Genomic DNA, 23,511 nt, shown 5'->3' on the forward strand with positions numbered 1-23,511 from the left:
CCAGGAAAAACCAAGTGTCAGTGCTGGCAGTCACACACTCGCTTCTTTTCCTTGCAGAGAGCCATTATCCAGTGTTTTCTAAAATTGTAAATGTTCTTTCTGGCTCACAACAGGAAACAACACTAATATGCATCACAGGGTGTGAGATAAAATGTGTGGCACTATTGTTGCCTTTGTCTTCCATTTATATCAGCTCTCAGTAAGAATTACACAAAGAGCTGCAGATTTTTTTCCTCTCAACTTTTTCACATTTCCTCCTTTGGTTCATAAATTCTAGGGTCTAACTAGGACATTACATCAGAGACAGGAATTTACATTTAGATAACATAATGCAAAGAATACTAACAACCATAATCCCCCCACACTACCAACAACTCCAGAGTACTTGACAACTGACCTCAGCTTTGTAAAACAGGGATCTGACTTATTTGCTTGAAACTGAACATTTCTTTCTCTTTGTCCATTAACCTAACAATTGGTTGTGCATTTTTTTGTTGGTTTTTTTTTTTCTTAGTTGGTTTGTTTTTGTCCTGTTCCCTCCCCCACTTTTCGTTGATTTTGAGGAGTCTCATTCCCTGTGCTGCTGCTGACTTAGTCTTCAGCTATGGAGATGGCTCCGGTTTGTAGTTTGGGAAGAAGCCTGGCAAAAGAACCCAAGTGGTAATTACAAGAGGAAGGCCACTGTGTTTCTGAGTCACCTAAAAAGACAGGTAGTAGACACCCCCAAGAACAGCCTTCTGATTTCAGAATGCTTACGAGAGGCAGCTTTTCTTTTTCCCAACCTCTATCCAAGGACTCAAGTAGTAGTGGGCAAGCAAAAAGCCAGAAAAGTGCATCAGAAACACACTAAATTGATATGGAGAAGTCCTCAGTCAGGTTCATCAGCTCTGACATCTACCAGAATTGACACCCAGGTCCTGTGATTTACGAGATTTACAGCTCAGTTCAGGTGGATGGGTCAAGTACTGTGGGCTTCTTCGTTTCCAAACAGTTTTTTCCTAACACTACTTCCCTGGCACAAGCTCATTCCCACTGTTTGAAGAGGTCCATCCTGATGTTCCTGGTAACTCTGGCAACTTTATAAGAAGGAGAACAAGGGGTCAGAAATCTACTCTGGGTTTCACATACACCAGACACTTACTTGTATCAAAAGAAAGTCAATTCAAACAGCAAGTTAGACTCAAGGCTGGCTTATGGCTAGATCACTACTGGGACGTTGGGTAAAAATTGGAGCAACTGCTTTGGAAAGCTTAGGCACATTTTCCCTCAACCATCCTGCCTTCTCTCCAAATTATTGATGATTCTTCAAAGTTCTATCTTGAGGCACCAAATAGAAACTGGAGGCCAAAATCACATAACACAAAGTCTGAACAAAAGTCTTCAAGAAAAAAAGAGGGGGGGAGGAAACTGTCTCAATATGTTTCTTATCAGAGAATACGCTTTCAAAAAGACCAGTATTTTTCCCTTTAGCACTGGAGATCACACCCCTCTTTCCATCAAACATTCTTTTAACATAGAAGTTGCTCCAGATGCCAGCAGACACAGGTCAGTATTTTCAAAAATAGGTGACTAACTTCAGGAGCACTTTAAAAGGGAGTTTAGATCCTGATTTTCAAAAGCTCCAAGCTCTGAGCAGCTCCAGATGGCTTCAAAGGGGTTCACTTCATAAGGTGTTTTGGATGTGCTCAGCATTTTTGAAATTCAGGGCACCTATTTGGAATCCTAAACATGGACTTAAAAATTCCATGCCAATTCTCACTGCCCTAAGGATGACACCACCTCTCTAATCTGTGCTTAGAAAGCTCAGTAACATTATAACTAACAATATGGCTTTTCCCTTCTTTTTCCCACAACAGAATTTATAGAACTGCTAATAAAACCGGTGTCTATCATGAAAACCGGCAGACCTGAGTCTAATGAGATAACTATAATTTTCCTTGAAGCTATTGAGCAAGTCAATAACACCTCCCCAAATCCTCTTAATAATTGATGATTAACACAGGTTCTTTACAAGGAGGTGTCCTGAAGGTCAGCCAGAACACAGCAGCCAGGGCTGTGGGATACTCAGAAATGCCACAGGTCATAATAAAAATACTGAACCCCAGGCTGGCACACTGCGGTATTTAGCCCTTCCTGTAATTCCAGCCCCTTGCCAGAAAACCTAAAGGCTTATACTTGGGATCTTAGCACCAAAGTCAAGACCTCTACCAATTAAGCCAGAGGAGAATAATTGAGTTAGCAGTTGATAGCAGCAGCCTTCTGTCCTGCTAAAGAAGGATGACACACACACATTAAAAGCATTTCCTCAAGCTAAACTCCTTCATATTGCTGGATTTGGACCACTTTTTATGATTTATTCATAATGAAGAGCTTCTCAGCTCAATAACTTGCAGATGCCCAAAGCCTTTTCATTATACAGCTTTCAACTATTCTGGGCTTAAAAAAATAAAAAAGAAATTGATATAGTGGATCCACCCTTGGGTCAACCAGCAGCAACATGTCCCCTCTTCTTCTCCCCTGGAGTACCCAGAGCTGGAGGACAATACAGAGCTTTTGCCAGCACATAGTACAAGGGTCAGAATTAGAGGCTACAGATGTGCACTCTACAGATATGCATATGGTCTAGGTCTGCAAGAAATTGTATGACAGTGTAAGAATTATCACTGCCCACAGTCTCCACAAATACCTTGGCATCTGTTACTTTCATGGGAACTACTGAAGCTTTCAAAAGAATCCAAAAAGTGCTAATCCCCTGGTGCAAGTGACTTCAGCCCTGACAGGCACTTTCTCAGAGTCACAGATAAAACTGCAGGATTCAGCCATAAAGGATTAGGAGTGGTGTCACCTAGAATTAAGTCACTGGCCTTGAACCATGTTTTTGTTCAGCGCTGTCAATAGCAAATTTCACCATCTTAAAAATCAGCTTTATTGAGTTTCTTTAAATATATATATATATATATCTTGATTTCCTGAGGAGGTTTAAAAGTCTGGACACCTCATGTTGTATAGTTTCCATTTTTTACTACACTTTGGTGCATTAAAACCCACCAATCTGACAATCCAAAGAGACCAAACAAATTCTTTTCCCAACTGTGCACAGAATGTTTACTTATACAAGAAGAGACAGGAAATAAAATAAACACCTTGCATGTCTCTCTTCATATAGAATCTATTTTAAATAGCACAGACCCTAGAAGGGGAGGGCCTGTTACACAGAAAATTGGTCTTTGTCTAAAAAATTTATAGCTCACAGCAAATCAAGATAAATATCTTGCCTACTTAGCTGCCCTGTTATACTGATGCAAGAACCCAAAGGAGGTCCCTACATGAGATGTGCTTTAAGTCAAAAGTCTATGGCCTTTCAGCAGGCGTAGAGATTATTTGGGCTGGTAGGGAAGAAATAAGCCTTGTGCCTTAACAGGTTGTTCCAGTTCACCTTGAGTATCTGTGACAATGCTGAGCACTGACTGAAAATCCTTTGAGGGTCCCAAGCACTGATCCTCAGCCTGGTAAAACCTGCCATAATTTGGGAGTATTGTGCCTGGCTCAAGCTGAAGATGGACTAGGCTGTTGCAGTTGGCAACAGCCCCGACACCACGACAAAGCCACCACAGCTACTGCATCCCGCAGGCAGCAGGTGGTCCTGCTGAACAGGGAACCCACTGCAAAGGCACATGTGGAGTCGATCAAAATATCTCTAACAAAACCTTCTCCTGAATCAAACTACTTTTTTTTTCTGTTTTAAAAGAACAAATAGTTTTATGGGAAATGTCATGTTTTCAGGGAGCCACACAAATGTATCCCATGAAGCCCAAGATTTCCAGAGAAATGGTGCTGGCTCTTGCCAAAACTATGAACTGCAGCTATCAGATTGCCTTAAAAAAAAAAAGTGAAAAATCTCCCAAATTTAAAAGGAAATGAGTATTTTTTTTGATATTGTAAAACATTTTCATGGAGGCAGGAACAAGAGGGAAGTGCTTCTGACCAGCCAGCAGAAGCACCTATGAGTGTGTGTACTGGTCATTCATACAGGGTCAAACAAGCTATTCGTTCAGCAGCAGGAGCTGGAGGAAGCCTGTTGGTCACAGAGGATCCATGTATAAGTGATGCAACTGTGATGGCAGTCCATGAAAGGGATGCTCCAATTAGGCTGATGAACATGCAAAGCCATGGAATTTAGGTTGTGCACTCCTCAGGTAGAGACAACTGTGTATAGCACTTTGCACTGTATTACCAGTTCAGGTTGAGGGACTGTGCTGCAGGGCTATATGGCAGTAATGATTAATGATGATAGTAACAATATTAATGAGTACAAAGATGCTGCTTATCCTTTTGTAAGTTCCCCATCAGCAAAATTCGTCACTTAAATTTCATTTCCTTAGTACAGAGTAATTCATACCCCAAGAGATGACTTAATAGTGTACCTACTACTGTACAATAGAAAATATAATGACAAAAGACCCAAATTTAAGCTCACTAGGTTCAGTTTACCAACTCTTCACTGTCATGGCACATTTGCTACAGCAAGCTCAAGAGTTCAGATCCATTTTATTTCTGCCTGTCCTCAGGTTTACGAACCCTGAATTAATGCAGCTCTTTCCACAGACCAAACACAAAAGAATTCTGCACATAGCTGAAGGAAATGATAAGGACTCCAGGTGCCACAGATCACATACTGTACACAGAACGACTTCCCCAGAGTAGGCCCACGAAGCAGTGCCTTGTGGCATCCATCATTACAGCCCAGTCCTTGGAGCGCTCCCGTACAGCCGGCTCTCTGCTCATGGAGCAGCGCTTGTAATCAATGTCCATTATCCCTCCCAAAGGGAACACACCGAGATTTGAACATCAGGCCTCAGGAAAGGTGCTTTTATTTCAAACATTTTACCAAGGGCTGCTAGTGGGCCAATCAGTTTAAGTGTGTGATGGTTTATAGCAACAGAACTGTGAAGACCCCAGAAACTAGAAACTGGTAAAATGAGGGGAAAAAAGAGTTGCCTTCTTGCCAAAACAAAATTCCTGGTAATACAGAGTATTGGATCAAAGACAAACTATTTTGCAGAAACACGGAACTTGCACACACCTCATCATGAAGGCTTTGGGAATGCTGGGTGGCAGCCTCTCTGGTGTCCTTGGCCACCCCGGCTGATCACAGCCAAGGCTGGATCAGCCTCCTGTCCCAGCTTCCCTATGGACATATCCTCCAAATTCTGATTTATTCACCATGTGGGGGCACAAATCACCAGCAGAAGGACTGCTGGGTGAGAAACTAAGGAGGTCCTGCTGCTCCTGGCAATACCTCCTTGGAAACTCCCAGCAGCAAGGCAGCAAGAAAGCAATTCCAAAGTGTGCCTGGCAATTTGTACATGCTGTAGCTACTCTCAGAGGGTTAGAACTCACTTCTTCATTCCCAAAGCCTGCAGCAGGCCTGACTAGTTCAAGCTCTCAGACAGCACAGGGATATAGTAAAGCATGGAGCAGCTTCAAGCTTTCTGCATGTGTGTCCTTTGGGTGCTGGGGTCATAGAATCGTAGAATGGCTTGGCTTGGAAGGGACCTTTAGGATTATCTAGTTCCAACCTCCCTGCCATGTGTCTTTGCCCAAAGATTCTTCTACCTCCCAGTCCATTAAGAGAAGGTGCAAAATACCAGAGAAATGGCATTTCCTAGTGATTCTGATAAACGAAGTATATAACCAGCTACTTTAAAAGCAGGCTTTGAAATGCCACTGGTTTGCTTTGTTCTGAGCACATTCCCAGGGAGAATGTCAGGTCGCATAACTCATTTGTTATCTTTACACAGAGGAGCTCTGCTAAGCGCCAGCCATCATAAAAATACTAACATTCCTCTTTGTGGAAAACAAATAGAAAAGAAAAACGCAGCATCTCTTTTAACAAAAAGAAAAGCCAGTTAGCACTTCAAAGATTGCCACACGGTCTGTAAACAGCGATGTCAATACACAGGGGGAGCAGCGCTCCTCTTCAACGACAGTCTGTGTTACTCGAATGGAGGGAGCATCCTTACAGGGATAACACTTCCCCATGACACAGAACTACACCGTGCATTCATTTAGACACACACTTTGCATTTTATTTCCCTCGATGGCTTAAAAAAATTACGCAGAATAGCACAGGAATAGTGTTTCAATCCAGCCTTGTATAAAGCAGTGCTCTCTTGCAGGCAGCGAGCACCCAGCAACAACAACTTTATGTGTACCATGCAGGGGAGTGTCAGGGATAAAACTGCAGTGACTGAGGTCATGTTCTCTGTGTTTGCAAAGAAATCCCCTCCCACATTTTTCCCCACCATCGCAGGACACTTCCATGTATTTACAGCTAGCCACTTTAATGATACCTAAATATTTATCTCCTGAGTGGCTAAATTAGTGGGCATTTAATTCTAGTGATGCAAACACCTGATGGCTGGGTGCTCTCATTTGCCTGTAAATGCAAATCACCAGCCACTGAGTTCAATTATGTGGCAAATGTCCACATTCGGATACATCTGAGGTATCCGAAACCCCACACAAAATCTGTGCTTCACATGCTTAAGCAGCTTTATTTCATGCTTTATAGGGAGGGAGGTAAGAAGGGAAAGAGCTGTGTGTTGGGGTTTTTTTAAATCTCATTTGCAGTCCTATAGCTAAACCTTGGAGATTAATAACAAAAGTGTGTATGTGACAATGCAGAAACAAATGCTGTTCAATGTCAAAAATAACGCAAGATGCAAATTTATTTTTCTGTTAATTAACCAGGCTTTCATTTCAACTGCTCTGATCTTGTAAATAAAGCTCACAAGCCAGTTTCAAACAAGTGTGGGTATTAAGCAAACAAAAAAAACCCCTAAACCCTCAACCAAAGCACCCCAACTCAACCGTCTCCTAGCACTGGCTGGCTAATTATGTTTGCCATTTTTCATTCAGAGGGATCTAAAGAGATTAGAACAGGTTAAAAGCAACAGTACTCAGGCACTGGCCCAAGGGTGACAGCCCTCTGAATACCACCAGCCAGTTGCTATCAACCACTGCCAAGAACCAAGGGGCATCCTTGAATATTCTGAGAGATAAGAATGGGAAAGATGGACAGAAAGATATATGGATGGATGAGAGGACAGACAGACAGAAAGAAGGGAGAGAAGAAAGAAGAAACGACTGGTCCCAAACACTAAATAACATGACATGCTCCTGCAGCTATGCCTAGCCTCTAAGGATTTGCTTTCCAAGCTCTTTATTGAAATTGTTCAGGTCCTTTACTGATCTCCTGGGGGGCAGATCAGGGGGGCTGAAAAGCCTTTAGCTAATTAAGCATGGTTGAGACACACTTGATGAGATGGGGAAAATACAAAGCTTTTGAAAGGGTGAAAAATCTCCGGCCATCTGGTAGTGGTGTTGAGGAGGGAAGAAAGGGGAAGGACAAAGGGGCAGCTCTCTGCAGAAAAGAGGTATAGGACTCCCTAATTACTGGGTCACGGAGACCACTACTGCTCCAAATGCCCGCGAAAGCCCACAAAACAAGCTTAGAAGGCTCTGCAAAAACAACAGCTCTTAGCAAGAATAGCATCTTGAGGAAAGCAAACAGGAGCAGCTTTCCCCAAGATACATCTGCTAATTAGAAATGATGGGTAATAGATGGCGGTGGCAAGGCCCCCAGATCAGAACAAGAATTTTCCCAGCGACCTCTCTACCTGTCTCCTCCGACTGCTGCTCTCCAAGGCCCCACAGATGGTGTTCTCTTTAAATTAATACCACCCCGACAGCCAGAAGGAAGCTTCTGTTGTACTTGGCAATTCAGGTGAACAGCCTGCATTTAGGTTTCAAAGTGAATGCCCCAGGTGTTCCAGCAATATGGCAAGCAGCTGATGTGCTCCAGCCTCTTCAGGCCTGGATAAGGCTCAGCTGTGTTTTCCTATCTCTAAGACCAGCTAGAGAAAAATTGCAGCATTCAGAGGGGAAACTTCGCAACATCAGAGCAAAATCTGAGCTATCTTCGCTCTAAATGGCTTTGTCAGCCACGAGCTGCAAAAGTGCTGGTGCCATCCAAACAAAGAGCTCTCCCTTGCCTTCTCCTCTTGGAGGAGCTGGATATGGCTCTGGCTGATTACTGGTGCAGGATAGCAAGGAGCAAGCTGGCTTTGACACCCAAAGCTGCGACCAAACCCTTGCCAAAAAGCAATGCTGTGCTCACTCTCGCTTTGGGATGTGAAATCATACAGCTGATTTCCTCCCCTCCCACGCACAGATCCTTCTCCAATTATTTCAGCTGTGTGCTGTGATCCAGTCAGATTCATAAGGTGGGCAAGGGAAGGCTATCTCCATCCCTGAATAGGAGACCTCATTAAAAGAAGGAAGGGGTTCTGGCAATCTAATGCACTGCACGGCACTGCTGTTTCCAGGATCAGATATAAACCTCAGGTCTTGGCTACCTGTGGTGGTTAAATATCCAATAGCAATTGTGATAAGAACAAATGGCATGAGCCATATTTTCTGGCCAAATCCTGACATCCCCTGGGTTCCCCTTGAAGGTTCATTTGGAAAGATTTCCTGTGTCTTAAACTCTAATTCAGTACTGTTAAACATTGGCTGCGTTTAATGCCAGAGGAACAGTTTCATGAGCAGATTCTGTGATCTCTGTATATATCAGTTTCTAAGATACTTGGGTTCCTTTAGATAGGTACCGGATATACATATATTTCTTATCATCTGCTTTTCATGCTCACACACTTCAAGAGCCAGCTGGATCTGAAAGCAGAACTGCATCCAGGAAATCTATTCCCCTCCTCATCCTACGTCATGCTGGAAGGAGACAAGATTAGAAATATTGTTTAAAGACTTCTTCCTTTTACTTTCTTTTCTTTCTTAAGTAAACTTGCCCATGTTGTAGGGCCAGAAGATTCAAAACCAAGCTACAAAAGCATCCAAACTTTTGGACATTTACCTGAAAAGCAGCTGTGTTTCAGCTGTGGGGGGCCTGCAGTACCACTGTGTGGTTACTGAGACGTCTCAGTAACCTCCCAGTAACCTCCCAGTAACCTCAGACATCTGCAATTCAAGACTCAGGCTTCTAAGTGCAAGCAGATTTATGATGAGACAGGTATCAAAAACACTGACAATGGTTTAAAGGGACCACAATTGCTGTACCTACCACACACACAGTTACTGCTTTGGAAGACAAGAGAGATAAACCAAAATCACAGAGGATGCCAGTTTTGCCAGTTCAAGACTAGTGTGGGAGCTTGTTAGCAACACTCATGTGAGAGGAATTGTAAAATGTCTGCTGTCCCGAGGAGGAGATCCCAGAAAATGAGAGCACAACTCTGCTCTCTTTTGGAGATCCAGCTTTGGAGACCAATGAGACCACCAGAGAGGAGCTCCTAAAATCAAAGGAAGGACTGGGTGTGCTGGTGAGGATCACACCAAAACACCATGAACGTGCGAGGTGAGATGCCCAGAGGCAGGGCCAGGGCCGAATGGAGATGTGATGGCAGCACAAACTTGGAGCCACGGGCATCCAAACCCACGTGAGGGAGTGGGACAATGCCAGTGCTTACCATGGGCCTCATACCCTGTTGAACAGAGCATGATGGAAATAAATCCAAAATAATGCTGGAGGGGGTTAACACCTGATCCTTGTGTCCTAGAGATCCACACATGGCAGCCATGAGGGAGGCCCTTTCCATCCTTTCCACACATGCTGGGTCAGCATTGATGACAACATGTGACCTGCAGAGACCTTTCAATGCTCAAAAAAGAGCAAAACAAAAAGCAATGAAGCTGCTGTACACTCAAACTAGCAAATCCTACTCAGTTTTCTGATCTCTCCAGACCAGCTGGGCTGATGGATGCACCACCCAGAAAGGGGGTGATATTCAGACCCAGCCCTGCTGACTACCTTCCTGCTAATCTTCCCTCTAGCTTAGATGGCTGGAAGAATCAGCCAATTTAATTTCCTTGACTCGAGCTACTGGAGGTAGGTACTGATTTTTCAGCACATTGACATCTTATTTTGAACCACCTGAGGTATCTCCATTTGTGCTCATTTGACGCCTTTGTGCTACATTTCAAGCTGACAGACCATACAAACACATCCAGCAGATGCATTTTAACTGATGAAACACCTTGCAGCCGAGATAGCATTTGGCCACAAATTGGGAATCTCAATGTTTTCCAGGCCCTGAGACAGTGAATTTGCTATCCTGACCCCCTGACTATATACCATTGTTAGCTGTATCCAGGGGGCAATGGAGAAAAGATTATTGACTTTTTCTGCTCAGAATCCAGAACACAGTTTAACTGATTTTCTATCCAGGTAAGAATGGTGTAGCCTGTAAGTGACTGCTTATTTCCTCCACAGAGAAAATGCTGAACGTGTAAACACGCTGTCTTTCAAGGGCTGTCAAGTAATGTATGTATTGAGTGGTTTTTGACAGGATGCTGTAAATGGAATAAAGACAGTTTTGGCCTCTGTGGCAGCTATGATTACTGGCATAGCTATGCCCTTCACACTAGTAACTGAAGAACAAACAAACAAACAACAAAGGCTGCACATCCACAAAGGGGAATAATGAGACAAAAGGCTACGTGTCTCAAAATTTCAGGGTAAAGACCCTGCACCAGTGAAACAATAATGAAGGGCATCTTGTAGTTGAAATTTGCTGGCTGCAGAAAGCAATGGATTTTAGAACTCTGGATGGAAGTCACAAGTAAAGTCTGAGTCTCGGAGGAAAACACTTACTAACCGTTTAAGCAAAGTACAGTGTTACTAAAGCATGGAAAAATTGAATTATGAGCATCCAAGCATGCGTATGGGCAAGTAAAAAAACCACCATTCCATACTCTTCATATTTCTCTTGGATCTCTCAAACAAAACCAAGTGCTTTTGCAGTTGCCCATAGACTGTCTGCAGCTGCAACTCAAAGTGCATCACTCAGAGCACTGCTTTCGTTGCAGCTGCAAACACATGCACAGCACACAGGAGTGCTCTGGGAAAAGACCTTCAGACTTCATGGAAGACCCCAGAAAGGAGACTCTGAGCTTTTTGTGAAACAGGAAGTCCCAAATGCACCAATATGTTAAGATGACACTACTGCCTGATTAAGGTGCAGGTGCAGTCACAGGGATGTAGGAGGCAAGAGCTTCCTCCCTGGCAGATCACTCACAGTGACTAGAGACAGGGTCAGTTTGGGCTGTTGGGCTAATACTGTGGGCCAGGCACACTGGCGGTGACCTTGCAGGCTCATCTGGAGGCAAAACGTGATGAAAGCCAACCAAGCGGAGGAAAACCGTTCCAGATGGCAAGATCTGCTCGAGAGAACGCTCACCTGTCAACTGCATTAGGAAAAGGTGAGGGGACAGAAAAGCTGCTGCCAAAATAATGTGGGTAACAGGCAGAAAAAAAGGAAGAGAAAATACAGAGGTATGAGGAAAGCATTATGTTTCAAAGATCTGAATGAGATTGGGTGGGATTTTTCCTGCTCTGGGTCTGCAGCAGTGAGAAGCAGATTTAATCTCAGTTGGGGTCATGCAACCTCCACTTTACAAGTTGTACACACATTTCCTCTCACTATGTAGCACTCCCTGCTTGTACAGCTCTGGCCTCACTGTCCAAGTGCCAGGAGCAAGGGCACTTATGAAACCCTGGTGTATCTCACTGGCAGAGTCAACAGTGGGAATGCACAGAAGAGAAAACAGAACAGAACTGAATCAAAAAATATGCCTCTTGACCCACCTGACAGTACACAGAGTGAGTACATGTCACCCTTCTCATATGAGAACAAGGTTTACTCCTCACCACACCACTGGGTAAAACGACAGAAAAAAACCTACTGACAGTGAGGTGACAGTGTTTTTCCCCTGCTCCCCCAAAGAACAAGCAAGGGAATCTTTTAATCCTTTGTTCCTGTTCTATACTTGAAATAAAAGACAGTTCTCCCAAATCATCCCTTTTCCACTCCCACTGCTTGTGGTTTCCCCATACTTACTTATGACTGGATTCCACGCTATTTTATGAAAATTCCTGGCTAAGTGCAGTTTGTCTCTCTGCTGCCCTAAGTGTGTGGCCATTTGAGTTTCTGAAATAGCTACAAAGTGGTGTCACAACCTGGGCATTTGATACATCCATTTTAACCTCAGCAAGTGGGAGCACAGAAATTCCAGTTCCAGAGCCGGCTCAGTAGGATCTGCATGTATTCCGTCATAAACAAACTTTATTAAAAGAAGTAAGATTCCAAATTTAATCAGTGCTTAACAAAATGAATCCTCCTTTTGTAGTTGATGTGGGAACAAGAACATAACGTGTCCATGGGGGATCAAATTCTTTCCTGGTGAAACTGCCTGCACTCCTTTGGTCTGCTGGACCCATTCTAATTTAAGATCAAAGTTCCTAGTGTGGCAAACAGGAGCTAAGCCCACCGTTCAAACAGATGCCTCTGTAGCTGTACAGTATATTTAAAAATGGTGCCATATCTCTGGAAGTATACTGTTAACTATGATGCCATCTGTAACAGTACAGTCCTTGGCCAGTGAGCCCTACTTTTTCAATATGTTCCAGGAAAAAGTTTCTAAGATGTCAGCCTCTCTCCTATATTCCTTTGACTCATTCCTTGGGTGCTATTTGAGATGATTTGAAAGGGATACATGTTTCATTTGCATAAGGCACTGCTGCCTCTCTGGAGAGGTGAGCTAAAACCAAAGCCTGGCAGACTTGGACCCCACCACGTGAAATATGGATTCCATTATCTTCCCAGTTTTCATATGTCAAAAGAGTGTTATCAGTATCTTAAAGCTCTTCAAACCTTGTAGCTCGCAAGTAAAAAACATGTAACATCATGTAATACTATTATAAACATATGAGGACTTAGAATGACTTCATAGCATCTGCTTTTCAGTGGGATATTATGACTGTATATTTTTTGGCATTCCCACCATGGAAAATCAAAATTAAAATGGCACTTCAGAATATTCCATTAAAAAGATCCAGTTTCTCCTCCAGCTTCTCAGAAGATTTAATTTCTTTTCTTTCCTTTTATTTTCTGGATATGGCAAAGAGTTCTAAAACATCTTTTACTTGATTTAATGCTGAGTGTGTTTCAATTCAGTGCTGTTAATTAAACTAAACAAAGGCCGCATTGTCAACACTTACAGCAGGAACAAAGAGATGATATTTTTAAATGAAATAAAAATCGCCAATTCATAATTTCTATTCTGCTTACTGAAAATGAAATGAAATGAAGAAAGCAATCAAATACAGACAATAATCCTTAAACACTATCATTGTTACAGTGCTCCCATTTGTTGTTTCTTGTTTTCTTTCCTTTTGGCTTTTTGACTTGTACTCTCACCATCAAGTCTGATAACATAAAGTGACTGTGACACCAAGCAAAATGTTAAAGCTGAAAAATTCCTTACGTTTTCTACATTTTTTTATTAGAAAAGCACACAGAAAAAAATTAAATTGCTTGTCCTTGCAAGAGATGAAAAATAATTAAAACTTAAAATTGATCTTGCACCACCTATTCTTTACATACATTCAGGCTAGAATCTGATATATGGAGAGTAATGAAAAGAAACAGATTCTTTCTGTGGCAGGAAAAAAAATATGACTTTTGCCCCCTGAGGAGACTGAAATCAATATCTGGAGCACACTACTGACAGTGTAATAACCACCTTGTCTGCCAACGCACAGTGCTGGGCAGCATCCTTAGGGAAGCCCCCTCAGGGAAGCCCTGGAGGAGGTCTGCATTCCATTTGTCGCCCCATTGTGCTGATCCTGCACCAACAGTGAAGCCCCTTTGCTGATGTAAGAGCCTGGAGACCTCTCAGTTCAGAACTGGCAAAGGCACCGTACCACAAACATAAACCCACAGACAGTGGGACCAAAAAACCCACTCCTCTTCCTCAGGCTGTAACATACAAGCAGGGCAGAGAAGATATGCTCACACAGAGCCACTCACAGGCAGATCAGCCTCACCTGGCTACTTCCACAAGCCATAGACATTACCTGGATATCCTTTTCTACCATAGGTATAATGCCTTTAGAAGGTGAAAGTACTTTACACTGGGATATATAGACCAAACAGCACTTGGGCCACCACAAACTGACCACAGCAGGCTGGCGAGCAGAATCTGCTCACAAAACCTCTTCATCTGACTGATATTGCAACTGCAAAGTTCACTGGAGTTTCATGCAGATCTCCAGCAAATAAAGGCATGTAAAACAAGGTTTCTTAAATCCTAGAGGTATCCCCTGGATAAAGGCACTTCTTTGGCTTTCCAGGGATAATCTTTCTCCGCATCTCCAGCTACTCCCATCTACTTGCTTCCCAACAGTCCACCTCTCTGTGTAGCAAATCCACTTTTATTTTTCTTTGACAAACACCAATATCTGTCAGAAGCAGATTTTAAAGACACATTTCATCTTTAGCATCAGAATATGCTGCAACAGCTCAAAAAATGGCATCTGATCTATTCAGTATGGGTTGTTATCAAAGACCAAACACACTGTACCTGATTCAGGATATTTATTCCTCTCCTCTTTGGGCAACTGAATAAAAGAAGTTGGAGTCTTTACACTAGATCTTCAGAAGCCACATCTCTCCAAAATATCTTTGTATTCTTTTCTTTCAAAACAAAAAGAATTTTTCTTTTTAAAGGAAGTTTTTTTAAATCTCTTTTTTTTTCTGAAATGTCTCATCCCTCTCCACTCGAAGCTGAAAAGCAGTTTGATTAAGCAATAAAAGGTAGTTACAATTGCCATGAGTCAAGAATAAAAATGTCAGATTTGTCCAAAAAGATCTTTCTCAAGAAGTATTTAGTTTCTCTATAGCCACAATGTCATATTAAAGTCATTATTTTGATGTTATTTATGGCTGTACCAATGCATAAAAAAATCCTATAAAAAAGAAGAGAGAGAGAGAGCTCTGTTCCTCAGGTTTTGTAATATTTAATTCTCTCCAAGATTATGCCATAAAATTATCACTCTTGCTAAAGTGCAATCGGTAAGTGAAGGACAGATGAAAAGATGGCTACAGAGTTACAGAGCTATTCATGTAACAAAGACTGTTGAGCAAAACTGAGCTTAGCTTGAACAGAAATTAAGCAGAATTCAAATTTACAGTAAACAAGCACTGACCAGAAGACTGACAAAGAAAATCTCATGTACTTCAAATGGTTTAAATTGTGAAATCTCCCCCAGCTAGCCTTGGCTAGGCTGAGGATGCTACTCAAACACTCTAATTTGTTTCTTGGGTGCAGGAACATCCCAGGTCAAGCTCAAACCATGTAAGATAAAATATTTTAGCCCAAATACAGAAGAGAGAAAACAGAGAAATAACAGAAATAACTTCATTTTCTAGTGCTCCGACAGAAATCCTATCCCTCCAAAGAGTGAAGCAACTTCTAAGGATGATCAGAGAAGGAAATCATCATATTGCATGTCTTGACAAAGGGAGACAGAAAGAGATGGGAAATAAGATGACAGAGGGAAGAGTGGGCTCGGAGGAGGAATTGGCTACATATTCACACAAATCAACATGGGGTTTATTTCCATGTGCTGCAAATTGTGTTGTGGAAGAAGTGTGCTGATTAAAACTGCAGCTAAATGCTGAGTGCACGGTCATTACAACATAACAGGACTATTTCCAAGTGTACATATAAAGGGACTGCCAAATGGTCTATTAAAAGCATGTACACTTACCTAGTCAGCAAATAGGTCAGTGATCACCACTTACTCTGCTTTTTAATAAAGGGATTTGACAATATTCCCTAATCTTATAAGAAACACAGATTTTCATTATTCTTTTGTGAACCACAATGAGTGCATTATAGTAGCTAGAAAAAAAATTAAAAAGGCATCTTAGTTTGCCTTTCTTCTTCAGTTGCTCCCTAGTAATATATAACTTTAAGTTACAGTAGGAAAAAAAGGGAATAAATTGGCACATGCGATATTTTATTACTGATTTTGGAAAAAGCAACAGCAGGTTTTTATGAAACACACACAGTGCCTTACATTGTTATATTCTTCAGGGTAATCTGGCTTGGTTCTTACTGCTGGCAATGGGAAACAGCAGTGAGACTGCCAAGACTTTGATTCTTCATTCCTCTGGGCTCCTGGCGCACCAGAACCTTGAGAGCACCAGGATCTGGGACTCCTTAGAAATACACACTGCTGCATGACTCTGGAGCTGTGAAGCCAAATGAACTATACAGAAAGGACCCTGCAAGCCCCAAAATCCCCCAAACCACAGAGATGAGCTGGTAGTAAAACTTGCACAATTAAATTAGAAGCTAACCTGTGGTTTGTCAGAAGTTTGCAAAAATTGAGACACATCTCAAAAGCAAGAAACAGTCATTTTTCCAAGGAAAACGATATCACTGAAAAAATTCCTAGCATGCTTCAAAGCCACAATCAGTAGCTGAGCAGAAATCCAGCTTTAGATTGGAAAAGGGACTCTGATCTTTGTTGGCCATTTAGTGGCTCACACAGCTCCAGTGCTGGGGACCACATGGGTCGCAGATGACTCCCATGAATCTAATAGCTCCCAGTGAGAGAGAGAGAGAGAAAGAGGAGAGAGGCAGATATATGCTACCCTCTGCTCCAGGATGACCTTGATGACACAAAAAAACCAGTCAGTCATAGAACAGAAAGATCAGGTAGCTTGCAGTTTAGTAGTCGCTACATTGCACCATGCATAGAGATCCAGAACGGTCCAAAACAACTAAAAATTCCTGTATTTCTATTTAACAGGACTAGAAGTCCCATGTTAGTTTTTTTCTCCACGTGTTCCTAGACAAAAATAAGCCACTTCATCCTATGTCAAATGTACTGTGCACGCTGCTGGAAAACTATTCAACTGAATTAGTTTACGAGGTAGCACTTGGGTTACATAAAATAATGTTACATATTAAATCTCTGTTTTATGCTAGGTAATCTCTTTCCATTAAGAGAAGTCTCTCATTGGGGAATACATCTTATTTTATCAGCCTGAACTTCAGCTGATTTTACTTTTTTACCTCTTTTTGTCCAGACCCACCTCACTTTGTGGTGAACTTTCAAAACCCATGTGAGAGAGTATGTGCCCACCAGAACAGGAAGCATCTAGCAAGATGAAGTTTGAGAGTGCTTATACCCATAAGAATGGAACAAAACAAGGGAAAGCCTTAATTTCCTCCTCAAAACCCTGAAAAAGCACCCATTTATTTTCCCTGAGCCAAAGACAGTATATTTGGAAGAAGCTGAACAGAATATCTGTGCTGTTATCCCAAACACAGACTCAACACATCATCTCCTCTTATCAGAAAACTTACCAAAAGCTCACTTAAATTGATGAGAGTCCTTCTATGGACTTCCAACAAGCTTTGGATCAGAGGAATCCTGCACAAGAGCAACGCCTGAGCCCCCAGGTAGGAACACATTCCAAAATATTTAAAAAGAACCTTTTACGTACTTAGTATTTGAACTTTTTAAATCAGGGGCAGGAAAAGGAAAAGTGCCAAGAACAACATTATTCTGACATTACCTTCTTTTCCTTAACGTTACATATTCTAATAGTAGGTAGAACAGATGGTGGAACTCAATCTCTCTGTTGAGAACTGAGCGACAGTCCCTAGCCGTAGGGGACACTAAAGTATTAAAGAGGAGAAAATTTACAAATCACGAAAGTATATTTTGTCCAACTTGCTTATGATGAGGCATAAAATAAAATGTAAATAATTTCTATTCAGAGGAAATTAACATGAAGACATTGGTATTTGCAATCAGAGTGAGCCTATATTGTATAACCTGGATTTGCAGCTGAGGTAGGGAGGTACCATTTACCCGGACTTGAAAGTAAGGATTATATCAATTCTCCCTTCATCATCATTAATACAGCACAAACCCAATAACATTAACATGAACAATAATAAGGAGATGTGATTAGTCCCAACTTGGATAGGCAATTAAAATTAAAAAAAAAAAGGAGAGGAAATGTTGTTTAGCTCTATATGAACAAAGAGGTTCTATTAACCCAGCTTTGTAGTGAAGAAAAATGTCAATATTGCTAACACAGGTTTGCAATTAAGTTGGTGTCAATGTGGCTGGGAAAAGGAGTTCATAATTAGGACAACACAGTTAGTATTGACCTGAATTTTCAATAAAAATCATGTCTGTGTTTTAATTTGGAACTGTAAAATTCATCCCCATGCTCTACAAATGACCATATAATTATTAACTTGCAGCTACTTTAAATTAGAGAATTATTTACATAATACATTATTTTATATATCACCATGTGCCTGTTGCGAGTGGTGAGATGAATGTAGGGTTCCCAGAAGTGTCCAACACTTAAACTTTTACATTTCCTTGCAGAAGCATTCCTAAGGATTTAAATACTTTACTCCCAGAAAAAATTACTACTTCAGCAAGACTCTGCATTCCCACTCTAAATATTGGTTTCTTCATTAGAATTACTAGTTTTAGTTAATTGCTAGTTAAATCTTTATTAATGACCTCACAAATAATAATCATACCCATTTATTTTAAATACTCGCGATGCTTCTGGCGAACGTGATCAAGAGTGTACTTAAATGGACATAAATTGGTTGTTTAATCAGCCTTATGCACTCAAATGCAGAAAACCAACAGTGAGAAGAGTATTTATTTTAAAGGCACTTTTGAACCTGGGTGTGCACTTTTTTGCACTTATTTTCCTATGCAAATCCAAGTTCAATATATCAAAATAACACTCAAAGATAAGACAAAAAAGGATTTTTTTTCTTAGAAGAAAAAAGCTTTTATGTCCCCTTTTCATGTTTCCTACAATAAAAAGGAAAACATGAGTCCAGCAGCATTCTGTCTCAATCTGTTTTATAAGTAGGCTCACCTCCTTCTTCTTCTTTTCCTTCTTCCTTTTCCTCTGCACCAGGAATCAAAGGTGTCTCAACTTCTGTTGTGTCTTCTTGGTTCAACAGTGTCTCTGAATAAATTTGATAAAAAGAAGATGAACACTAAGGCCTTTCAGAACAGACATAAAAGGATTAACATCCACTAGAGACCTTGCCATTAAAAACACTGGCAGAGGAAAAGGATCCTTTTCCCCAAGGGTACAATGACAAAAGCTGCCCAAGGAAATCCAAGGGGCTGTAGTTGACAGCAAAGCCTTGACCCTTCAAGATGCTGAACTTTCTGGGATCTAGCACAAAATCACCACATGCCTGGATCCAAGTATGGCTCTACACTGAGACTCTTCACAAGCCCAGTGACGCACATACTCCATGCCCCATCCCTGGAAGTGTTGAAGGCCAGGCTGGATGGGGATTTGAGCAACCTGGTCTAGTGGAAGGTGTCCCTGCCCATGGCAGGGTGGTTGGAAATAGGTGGTCACTAAGTCCCCTCCCAACCCAAGACATTCTATGAGTCTGTGATTCTATGATAGTGGTTTTGCCTGTTAATCTTGCTTTTTGCTTTCAAGACACATGCAGTACCTTCTACATCCATGCAGGAGCTTTGGGAATCTGCCCCAGTTTTCATCTCCTTTGCAGAAACATCCTGTTGTCCTGTTAATAAAACAAACAGAAAATGGCATCAGGATGATGCTCTGTGCTGGCAACGCTAAGTTCATCAAAACAAGACATGAACCTACCATACATCATGGTACTTCTCAGCCAAGTACTGCTGTTTTTCTGTTAAGTGAAATGTTTGACTTATTTTATATATGAAAATATCACTTAACAAACTCCCAGCATTGTTTGTTAAATGGCTGATTAAAACTGATCCTGCATTACTTTTATTTTTTCTTCTTTTGTAGCCCAGACTTGACACTGTTTCTCATAGGAGCTGTTGCAAAGCTCTTGCACTTGACAGTCAGCTTAGCAGAAGGAACAGAAACAGCCCACAGGCTTTTAGAACAATAGCAACACAGAAGGACAATAATAACAATGCTATGCACCCAGGATCAATACGGCTTAACCCACATATTTGGAGATGTGTGTCTTCTCCAGTAACCCCAGAGACTACGGCCCCACAACTGGCTGACACACAGCCTCTACCAACCAACAGCATTTCCTTAAGGGGGCAGAGGTCAGGCTGAAACCCACTGGATGCTGAAAATGGAACAACTAAAGTTCCCAACTGGTTCATTATCTCTGTCTCAAGAAACTTTCAAACAAAACTTCACCTTCGGCTTGATCTTGCCCAGACGCCACAGGATGCACTGGATCACTCTCCCGCGTGCCTTTGGAGTCTTTCAGGGAGTCTGAGGAAAGAGCAAACAAACAAATAAATCCTGCAGCAGGTTTCACACTGGAAAAGCCTGGTAGCTCCTTGAGTTAGAGGTAGCACTTAGGTGCCAGCTTCCTATTTGCATTCTGATATGCTGACAGATTTTCTATCTGTTTAACCAGAGCCCTATAAACTACAGAAGTATACTTGTGGGTTTCAACTATTCAAATTGATTTCAGAACCCCTACACTTACTGAGCAGTTTTTTGCCTGCAGTACAAACCTTAAACAAGGAGTTGGCAAGGAAGGATGCCTAAGAATAATCAGCAGAGCTACCAAGAATTTTATTTCTAACAAATGGAGTGGCACAAAGCTATGAGGAACAGCACAAACCACCTGCTTGATAAATAAAGTGATTTATTATTTATTTAGAACAACACTTTTTTGTGGTTGGATTTTCACAAGCTTGACAAACATTAAATCCCATAAATCCCAGTGCAAATCCTAGCCTCATGTCACTTGATGACAGAACTCCCAAGGTCATTATTGTGGCCCAGAGTGCTTTTCTTTTTTGGAGCAGACTGTCAAAATGCACTGCCCACAGCCATACTCTGAAACAGTGGCAAAGTGAGGCTTAAATTAGATAACATGAAGTTCAATTGCCATGCTATCTGGGATTTTAATAAGGACAGGGCATTATTTTCTTGTATCCAACAGCATTTTCTGACAACAGCCACTTAGTTTTTGGTTGGGGATGAAGAAATGCATAATGCATAATCCCATTGAATTCAGGTAATGCAGCAACGCAGACAGCCGTTTTAGCTCTGTTCATCCCCATAACACACAGCTTTGCCTGGATAAAGAGCCCTCTTTGAGCCTCATTAAAACCACCGCTAATCTAACTGGACATTTTTGCAAACTACAGGGGTTAAGTCCACTCCAGGTCATAACAGTGGCAACAGATAATCAGGATTTGTGTTCCCGTGTGAGACACTTTCTAAAGTGCTGCTCGATGGAAAACGTAAGTGACGGTGCCAAAAGATCTACAAAGTGTGATAATAAATTATGTTATGACAGTCTTGTTGTAGCTCAACTTCTGGAAGGTCCCTTTCCACAATACAGCCAAGCAAATCTTACAATATACCCAAGGATACCCCTGTAAAATTCTGTTTCTGAAACTTTCCAATTATAATCTCTGATGGATAAGTGGGAAAGCTGGGTTGTTAACATCTGATCCAAATTTAATAATCTGTAGGAAAGGTATGCACTGAAAGTGTGTGGCTTTAATTAACTGCAAATAATCCCCCAAGGCAAATATTTAATTACCTGCACAGCTTCTTACTTCTTTCATGGCATGACAATAAGTTTATAAATCCAAGTTTGAAAGTAAAATAAGTCACTGATGTACAATTTGCTAAACTTTGCCCTTGCTGCACTTTTTTTCACCCTACTGTGGACTTAAAACACTACTCACTGTTCTCAGGTGGACTAGTCTGTCAGTCTTTCATATCGGAATGCCACTTTGTACCATGAGGTACAAAGGATTACCCTATCAGCCCAAATCAGAGCAAAAATAAATTAGAATTTCATAAAATTCCAAGTTTAATAAAAAAGCCAGTTGAAGGATCTCTTAGTATAAATGGGAATAGCACTAAAAATCTATAGAGAATTTTTCAAGCAAACTTTAAACCCAATGAGCAGAATTCTGGCTTTGCTGAAGTTCAAGACAAAGCTTTCAGGATATCAAACAAGCTAAGATTTGTGCCACCTGTAACCCCATACCCTAAATTAATATAATATTTTTTCCTGTATGATACAGAAGCATCCTTGTAAAAGGAACTGTACTGGCAAAGCTGGAATCAGGAGTCCTCTGCCTTAAATACCACACAGCCAGGGCCCAAACACACCCCTTCAGGCAGTCAAAAGTGATGATAAGTGTGATATCACCTGCTAGGGGATGGAGAGCTGCATGTGGCACTGCCCCATCAGACCCTTAGAGCCATCTTATCCCACACCTCTTGCACAGTACTTCAAACTCCCAGATCAGGGCCTTTAATCTCAGTTCACAGGTGCTACCTTTTTCTCCCAGCATGAGGAATGATTCCAATTCCATGCAAAAATCAATCCGCAGCATCAAAGGCACAATTACGGGCTTTGGTCAATGATAACAAATGGAGCTTAAGGAGCGTCGTGCCTGGCTGATGTATGTGCCCCACCACACTGCCATTTGGGCAGGGCTTATGGAAAACTGCAGTTTTCACACAGTGTGGGGTGTCGCCGCTATTCCCACCCATTGGCACAGCTGGCAGTCTGCCCCCTCAGGCTTTATTCTTACGGGATTGTAATTTTGTGTTAAACTTTCATTTTTATCATAAACAGTTTTCCTGTTGCTCCAGGGTTTGAGAAAGCAATTTGGCTGCACAGAATTCCAAATTATCCTTTTTTCTTTTTTTTTCAAAGCATGTTTCTGAAAAGAACAGACCATGGGCAGGAGTTACTGCCTGGCTGTAAGAGTCTGCTGTTCTTATTCCAGGAGTAGGAATCAGTCTTGGTCGGTGTTACTATGTAGATTTTGAGTTTCAAAATCCTTAAGGTCAAGACCGTGCCAAAGGTTCCTTCTTTTCAAATGCAAATATTGCATCAAATATTCAAGCTAAAAGGTCCAAAGACACATTTACTTTTAGGATTAACGAGAATGAAATAAAGCAAAGGAGTAAACCCAGATTTATCAGGAAAATCTGAGCCAAGCAAAAGTGAAAGTGTAAAACCAAATGTAGTGGTCAATAAAAATACTGATGATACACTATTTCCTGTATGCAATTTTCAATAGGGTAGTGGTATTCCTCAGACTCAGCTGGTCCTCTCTGCTCCTTTGGAGCCTTATGCAATGAGGCATAAACCCAGTATTATAGTCCTAAATGATTCCAGGGTCGACAAGAGCTCTGGCCATCCCTAATGCCTTTGTTCATCTCTAATTCACTAGGGAGCTAACTCCTGATATTTTTAAATGGCATAAAGCAGTGTTAGCCTTCTCCATACCAGCTACTTATCTGTGAAGTCATACTGGAGAATCCAAGCCAGGATATTATCTCACAGCACAGTTTTTTATCTCACAGCTTATTTTTTTGATAATACATGTGCCGGGCACTACTTACCTCAGGTAACTATAAATTGGGACTGTAAAGGTTAACACTCCTCTAGGCAGGACTGAAAAAAATCAGTGCTTCGGATACCACAGTGGAGTACATTTTTTAATGCCACCACTGATCAGACATGAATGAACCAAACATGATATTTAATGACATAAATGAGCCAAACATA

The 23,511-nt window shown here is 41.5% G+C and overlaps 1 protein-coding gene across 3 annotated transcripts in view; it reads right to left on the reverse strand.

The window, feature by feature from the left end:
- The window catches only part of MACROD2 (MACRO domain containing 2), an 844,666-nt gene that overhangs the window by 21,148 nt on the left and 800,007 nt on the right, over positions 1-23,511 (reverse strand). For all 3 annotated transcript variants that reach the window (XM_027693439.1, XM_027693438.1, XM_027693440.1), the window contains exons 14-16: positions 20,148-20,225; positions 19,456-19,527; positions 18,855-18,947 (exon numbers count right to left, since the gene is read on the reverse strand). In XM_027693439.1, coding sequence (XP_027549240.1) covers positions 18,855-18,947; positions 19,456-19,527; positions 20,148-20,225 — 243 coding nt within the window. The remainder of the gene's footprint in view (positions 1-18,854; positions 18,948-19,455; positions 19,528-20,147; positions 20,226-23,511) is intronic.

The sequence above is a fragment of the Neopelma chrysocephalum genome, unplaced genomic scaffold (genome assembly GCF_003984885.1).
Source record: "Neopelma chrysocephalum unplaced genomic scaffold, ASM398488v2 Primary Assembly neopelma1_91, whole genome shotgun sequence".
In the NCBI taxonomy this organism is placed as follows: Eukaryota; Metazoa; Chordata; class Aves; order Passeriformes; family Pipridae; genus Neopelma; species Neopelma chrysocephalum.